At 35.7% G+C, this 8,187-nt stretch overlaps 1 protein-coding gene across 1 annotated transcript; it reads left to right on the top strand.

Moving 5' to 3' along the window:
- Positions 1 to 5,772: 5,772 nt before the first annotated feature.
- Positions 5,773 to 7,819, top strand: LOC132162379 (putative mannitol dehydrogenase). The gene is made up of 5 exons (XM_088510889.1): positions 5,773 to 5,870; positions 6,039 to 6,149; positions 6,503 to 7,016; positions 7,328 to 7,481; positions 7,611 to 7,819. Exons 1-5 carry the CDS (start codon positions 5,773 to 5,775, stop codon positions 7,817 to 7,819), a joined length of 1,086 nt encoding a protein of 361 aa, XP_088367015.1.
- The last annotated feature ends 368 nt before the right edge of the window (positions 7,820 to 8,187 follow it).

The following is an 8,187-nucleotide window of genomic DNA, read 5'->3' as shown; positions in this document are numbered from 1 at the left end:
GAGCTATCAAATGATATCCATGCATTTTTGGATGATCATAAACATGTAGTCTAGGGGTTTGATTTGAACCATAGATGCTTCTAAGGTAGATTCAACGGCTGAATTTACTAAACTATTAATAAAGTCAACTATAAGAGTAAATTAAGTTTAATCTAACGATTGTGATTAAGTGACTATTACTAACAATTATAATTAAATAGCTTTTAATAATAATATAATCTAACGGCTAAAATTAAGCGTCTGGTCAAATTTTAATGACTCTTAGAATAATAGTTAATTACCATTAAAATAACTATAGATTGCCTATTAGCGAACATATATACATTAAAAATTGTTGTTTTAACACTATAAATAGTCAACTGCATAAAAATTCTCTCTTCATTTATCCCTCTCAAAACATTTTTTTTTTCTTTTTTTTTTTTAAATTTGAGTCTCTTGTTAAAATAAAACATTTGAGGGTGTTCAAGTTTGATTTTGTTTGTCCAAAACGCAGCCAAAATACAAAGGTTTTGTTTTTTTCTAAGCTCCGTTATATTCAGAAGAAATATTTGTTGTAACATTTTGCATACCAATTCATCAAGTTTGGTGGGAGCAAATAATTTATTAAAAAAAAAAACAACTTTATAACACACCACCTTAGAGCATTTATATTTCCTGTTTTCTATTTCTGTATTAACAAATTTATCATATAAATTTTGTATACTCATATAATCTTTAAGTTTGTTGGGCAAACTCATAACATAATAGCATATCTGAAACGGAAAGGAAGTAGAAATCTCATTTTCCATGAAAGGAGAGATTATATTTACACTACAATTTACATATTTACAGTACAATGTTATTTGGGAAATGCTCAAAGCCTCAAAGGGTTGGTCCCATCAAACAGGGGCTCCCCATCAGCAGAACAGAGTATGCAGCTTCTCCAATGGTGTCTCAGCACAACCTTAGAGAAGCCTATGAATCATCATCGTACTCCTCGAAAGCCTCTTCAGGGATAGGCTTGAGGGTTGGTGAATTGGAAGGCTTCTTCTGTGGGTAAACGATGAGGGCTGGAGCAACCTCAATCCAAAAATTCAAATTTATGGTATCCTTAGCCATTGAAGCTTGACTTCTGAGGACAAATTCTGAATCTTTAAGAGCTGCTGTTGACAATCTTCTCTCTTCCCCCTATCTTTAAAAATAAAAAATAAAAAAAAAGAACGGAGTGGGATTTCCTTAAAGATCTTTCCAAGGGGACTCTGTTTTTCGTAAAGCACAAGAACCTGGATCGAATGAAATCAAATGAACATGAATGAGGCACTTATATAGAGGAGAGGAAGATGCTGAAAATGGGTTGTAACATAATATTTTTAGTTGACGAGGAAAGATTTGTATAATAATAGGATCTAAGCGACCGAACATTACGAGAATTTGCGAGGAAGATGTTTGGACCTAGAAAGGACAAAACGAGCGATAAATATGGTATCATTATTTCAATGTGGCCTTCAATGTCCTTGACGTTTCATCTTTCATCACGTTACATCCAACGATCTTGGTGATCAAGTCCACCGCCATGCTCCGCCCAAAGTTTTTGCCGGTTCTGCAACTAGCCATTAAATTCCACCAATCACCTCGGCATTCGCACAATTCCATAGATCAGACGCTACACTCGCCGGCCATCATCAGTCCGAGCTCTCCACTGCCGCCAACAGTCCTCTGGTTACCAGCTCCGCCATGTACGGCATCTGCTGCTGTCCCCTGCGTCCTCTCCAGACCAAGCTCACGGAGTGCATCCAGCACCTGCCTACACCAAATCATGCCCTTTCATCAAAGCTCACAGGCCTATGGTGGAGTTGCCCACACCTGATCAAAAAAATAAAAAAAGTCCAAGTGACTCCATCACGCGTGCCACGCGCCGGTCAGGTTCGGTGAGCCAATCTGATAACCACCGAAGTTGGCTCATTTTCTTTTAGTTACAGGCCCAAGTCGGCCCTGGCCCATTGTCTGGCCTTTTGAAGTTTGGCTTATTGTCGTTCCTGGCCTCCGCCACCACCATCAACATTGTTTTGGATTTCAAACTCAAGGTTCCAAAATATTTCACCTTGAGTTTGAGGGGATGTTAGAATATACAAATATTCTCTATTTATAGGTTGATTGTAATCAAATCAATGAGATTTGATTATTATACTTGTATTTATGCAATACCTTATAAATAGAAAATTTTGTATTGTATACAAATCAAGTTAATAAGCACAATGTAGCCCTTAGGAGTATTTCGAATGTTGGATGTAGGTGTCTAACACCGAACTACCCGTAAATCCTTGTGTCATTTTCTCCATATTACTTCGGCTATTATTTCCGCATCATCATTATTTCAACATGGTATCAAAGTTATTTCAACATAGCATCATTATTTCGACAGTCTACAAAGTCTATAGCTTTCATCCGAACTATTTTAGGTTTTCTTTTATCCAATTTAACTTTGGCGAATAAAATCCTTTGCTTTTCATCTAACATATCCCTCAAATTTTGAATTTAAAATCTTTTTATCCCTTTTTTTACATAACATGTTTCTCTCTAATCATTTACTTTGTTGAATGAAATGAAAAACAATGGCTCTTTTAGTTTTGTTGGACTTTTTTCAGTGTGGTGATTTGCCTCAATCACAACCTCCTCCTTATTTAGGGCAAAAAAACTTTTGATTATCTTATCTTTTTTCTTTCTTCGTTTTCTTTAGTAATTTTGTTTCTATGTGTAATGCACTGTTGGGTAAGACTCAAAATTTGGATTATGGCCTTACATTTAGTGATGAATTCTTTGATTCAAAAGGGGATTGCGCTTTATGTGCGTTTTCCGCCGCAAGATGTGGTGGATGACACAGAGGATGGGTAATTGCGGCCAAGATATACCCTTTGAGACCCAGTTTTTGATTGTTGAAGCGCACGACTGTTCTAATATTGATGGAGAAAGCAAAGATGGAATGGACCAATCTGCCTTGTATACTGTTTTCTTACCGATTCTTGAAGGCGATTTCAAGGCTGTTCAAAAATAAAAAAAAATCGAAGAAAGAAGAAAGAAAAAAAATATATATATATATATATATCATTGAATTTGTACAAATTATAGGTGAATTTTTTTAAAAGGGTAGTGACGTTTTCTACTACAGTAAAACATCACTACCCTCGTTTTTAATCAACCAAACTTTTTTCATTTCAAAAACGTCACTACAGGCATGTCACTAACCTATTAGTGTAGGGGTGTCAACTCGGTCCAGCTTTTTAGTTTTTGGCCAAAACCGAAAACCAAAACGGGGTACCCCGGTTCTCGGTTTTAAGAAATGTTTTTGGCCAAAACCGAAAACCAAAACGGGGTACCCCCAGTTCTCGGTTTTAAGAAATCAGAATCGGAACCGGAGTCCCGATTACTGGCCAATTCCGATTTTACTTGTTCCGGTAACTGGTTTTTAAAAAAAATTGGTTTTTGGGCTTATTTTAGGTATTAGGCCTAAAATAAGCCCTTTTTTTTCATAAGTTAGCCCATTTAAAAAAAAATCTATTAGTCTCTTTGTCTAAATTAAAGGGGCTTTGTTGTGATTATTCCAAATAATTAAAAAAATAAATTTTAAAAAGTCCAAAAATTCAAAAAAAATCAATGTTTTTGCCTATTTGGGCCTTAGAAATAAAAATTTAATTTTTTAAAATACCCTAAACCTAAACCTAAGTGTAAAATATATATATATATATATATATATATATATATATATATATATATATATATATATATATAATGAAAACCCGGTTCCGGTATTCCTAGTTAAACCGGGTACCGGAACCGGAGTACCCGGTTTTTGGATTTTTTAAACCAGAACCGGAACCGGGACCCCGGTTTCCCAGTAATTTTTGACACCCCTATATTAGTGGCTTCTCTTTTTTTTTTGGGCCCAAAATCGTCACTAATAGGCTATCACAAAATCCTTAAATTGCTGTAAAGTTACCAAAAATGCGGATGGCGAATACTAACCAGATTCAATAATTGCACATATACAGATAGTAAAAACATGATACGAAAATCTAAAAGTAATATTCGCATTTTGCGAATGCGGTTACAAATATTATAAATAACCGTATCCACGTGTACACCCCTAAATCCCAATCATCCCAGTGACAAGTTGTATTCAACAATTAGACCTATTTGTTATCCAATTACCCAGAACACATCAAATTCCCCATTTATCGTAATCGACGGCCTACATTAAATGACCACAATGCAATGAGACTGGAATTCAGTCAAAAAATTTCTCAGGATCCCGATCACCCTACTGAAAAGTGTGAATATGGGGGAAAAAATCACTCAAAAGCATCTTTCTCAAGAGTTACAAGATGATTTGTATAAATTAAATTTATTACTGTACATTTAAAAGTAAAAGAGACACGTTCAAACTCTTTAGTTGTAAAAGTAAAAGACATGTAATGTTTTACTCAAACACCATGTTCAACGCAAGTTCCTCTGGTTTTTCTCACTTAGCTAGCTACAAGACAAGTAGCTACAAGACAAGCATAGAGTCGTGTTTGTAGACTTATTCTTGCAATTCAGAAAGACCAAAAAAAATGAGTAAATAATAAATATAGTTAGAAAACTATATTCCACGTTCCCTTTTCTTCAGTTTGAATAGTCAAAACTGATTGAAATCTTTAATAATTCGACCAATAATTAGCCATCTCATAATTGTTAACAATTTAAACAATAAATTACTAGAGATTTCAATAAAAATAAAATGATCAAATAATAAAAAAAAATTTTAAAAAAAAAAACATATTTCTATGCGTTCTTCTCTATGCCAAAATTATAATTAAGTATCACCACAAAAAGACAATGAAATAGGAACATTTTTAATGTGACAATTTAAGGTCAAAAAAATGTCCATATTTAATTAGGGACATTCAATTAGAGACATTTTGCAAATGTTCCAATAAAAGCACATAGAATAAAAATTATGAACGTTTAAACGGTAAAAAAATATTCCTAAAAGGAGAAATTTTGACGTACGGATTCCCTTTTAAAAGGGGGCGAACATTGCATGTACCCACTGAGTGGAGACGTGATTGGGGACGTGCACATCCCCACTCATCTCCATTGATTGGGGATGTGCACTGTTGCAATGTCCCCAATTAGATAATTGGAGGCGTTGCTACAGTAAAACGACCCCACCTTTTTAAAGGGATTATTTTACTATTAAAATAACCCTTGGTAGAGTCGTTTTGTTAAAAATACCCCATTAACAAAACATCCCTAATGCATAAAATTTTTATAATGCATGTGTTGGAACAGTTTTCTCACTTGCTGTTATTAACAAATATATCAGCACTTAACATACTCTATAATTGTAGTTAGTATGATTAATCTTTATGTAATTATGTTAGATAAACAGTATTTAATACTCAAAATAAAATAATTAGAGTCGCGAATATGCTCACTGAATACGTCAGCCCCTGCCCCAGTTTGATTTAACTATAATTTTCCTAAAGAGAAAAAGTTCTATAATCATTAATCACGATGTAGCCGTTTGGTCTTCGATTTTGGAACCCTACTTTTATATAATCATTTTAGCAAGTGGATAGAAATTGATCAATAGCTCACTGAATACGTCAGACCAGCTCCGGCGTCAAACCCCCGCCACTGCCTATATATACCAACATCCTCGTTCCTGCTCCTGCAGATTTTACTAGACAATCATATATACATCGTACTCTTTGTTGTTACCGTTATTGTTTCTTAATTTGTGGGAAGAGGTCAATGGAGAAATCACCGGAGCAAGAGCACCCGAAGAAGGCCTTTGGATGGGCCGCCAGGGACACTTCGGGGGTCCTCTCACCCTTCAAATTCTCCAGAAGGTACACTACTGTTTGTCTTTACAGCTTTGCTTATCTATAGATGCATGCATGTCAATGATCCATGAATGCCTAGCTAAGATTTCTCTAGCTTTTGTTGTTGTTTTTATTTTATTTTGGGGTTCTGAATTCTTGGTTTGTTTTAATTGAAAATGGTATATATGTCCGCAGAGCAACGGGAGAGGAAGACGTTACGTTCAAAGTTCTTTATTGTGGGGTATGCCACTCGGACCTTCATATCACTAACGACTGGGGCATGTCCATTTACCCACTTGTTCCTGGGTATGTTTCCTAGGATTCTCAATCCTCTTCTATATCATCCATATATATCTACAATTAACGGTACTCTGTCGACCGTTAATTGTAGATATATGGACCAGAGAACGATTAACCTTTTTGTTTATTTTATAGGAGATATAGTGCGATTAACTGTTCTGACTTTTAAATATTTGTTTATTTTGCAGGGATTTACTAGTCTAAAAGAAATTCAACAAAACTTATCACTCATACTATATATATCGTAACTTTGGTCGGAGATGTCAAGCAATTTTTTATTTAGATTACTATCAATTCAAACAGAAAATATGAAATATCACCTATCCCGACTCTATTAAAATTGAAATTTGAACTTCCAGGCACGAAATGGTTGGGGAAGTGACAGAAGTGGGGAGCAAGGTGAAAAAAGTTAAAGTAGGAGACAAAGTGGGTGTTGGATGCGTTGTTGGTGCATGTCATTCCTGCGAGAATTGTACCAATGATCTCGAAGTTTATTGTCCGGATATGATACTTACCTATAGTACTATTTACCACGACAGAACAATCACGTACGGAGGCTATTCCGACACAATGGTGGCTAACGAGCGCTACATCATTCGCTTCCCTGAAAATGTCCCACTTGACGCCAGTGCTCCGTTACTTTGTGCCGGGATCACAGTTTACAGTCCCCTGAAATATTTTGGTTTTGCCGAGGTTGGTAAGCATATTGGAGTTGTCGGCCTAGGTGGGCTTGGTCATCTAGCTGTTAAATTTGCAAAGGCTTTTGGGGCTAAAGTGATGGTAATTAGCACCTCAATTAGTAAGAATGAGGAAGCTTTGGAACATCTTGGTGCGGACTCATTTTTGTTTAGCCGTGACCAAGAACAAGTTCAGGTAAATATTAGCTTAATTTTATTTTTATAACCGGGTATCAGGAACTTAGCTCGACTAGATCCCTGTGATACTGTCAAAGCGTTCCGCCTACACGAACTGGGTAAAGCTCAAGTTTTCACCTGGAACGTGACCACAAATAATTGTTGCACTTAAGGGTCTAACATTAATTAGACTCGATCAATGCTTCATAAGAAGTCAGGACCAAGAATCAACCCTTTAATTACTTAATATTAGCATACTTTATTTTCTCATCATTGTACTTTTTTGAGAGATTGGGTGTGTAATTTTGGATACACATTAAATTTGTGCAGGCTGCCAAGAGTACAATGGATGGTATCATTGATACCGTATCTGCTTCACACCCCATTTTGCCATTAATTGATCTATTGAAGACCCATGGGAAGCTTGTTTTGCTGGGTGCACCAGAAAAGCCGCTTGAGCTACCCGTCTTTCCTCTGCTTATAGGTAAATTCTATAAGTTAACTGACAAACTTTATTTGCAATTGTTATTATATATATATATATATATATATATATATATATATCCTTTTTTATTCATTCATGATTATATAGTTAATAAGAATCGTAAAACAGGGAGGAAGACGGTTGCGGGAAGTGCCACCGGAGGAATGAAGGAGATACAAGAAATGGTAGACTTTGCAGCAAAACATAACATCACAGCAGACACAGAGCTTATTCCAATGGAGTACGTGAACACAGCCATGGAGCGCCTTGCTAAGGGTGATGTTCGATACCGATTTGTCATTGACGTTGGAAACACCTTGGCCGCTACCAAACCCTGAAGACTAGCTTGCATGGTGTCTTTAATTAATTAGTTTTCTTGTATTAATTGCTCCAATAATTTTGTTCAATTGCTTATTTTATCATCCAGTACTGGAACCTGGCTTGTCCTTTTTCTCATATAAATGCATATTGAATAAGAGAAAGATATATTTCTCATTTACTCTGGCCAAAATTTGATGTGATGGGTGATCACGCCAAATGGTGTGCATCCTCACACACCATAGTCTTCCGGGGTCATAGCTAGATTTCTCACGAGACATTAACGTTTGTTCATCATGGTTGTGTCTATTCAATAGATGCAACCTGTTGCAAAGAGACAACATATTGTTGCAATGGTGGTGAGTTCAATTAATTAATACACTTTTTT

This window comes from Corylus avellana, chromosome 10, assembly GCF_965113065.1.
Source record: "Corylus avellana chromosome 10, dhCorAvel1.hap1.2, whole genome shotgun sequence".
NCBI lineage: Eukaryota > Viridiplantae > Streptophyta > Magnoliopsida > Fagales > Betulaceae > Corylus > Corylus avellana.
Note: the sequence above shows the minus strand (reverse complement) of the source record. Positions and strands in the feature narration are given on the sequence as shown.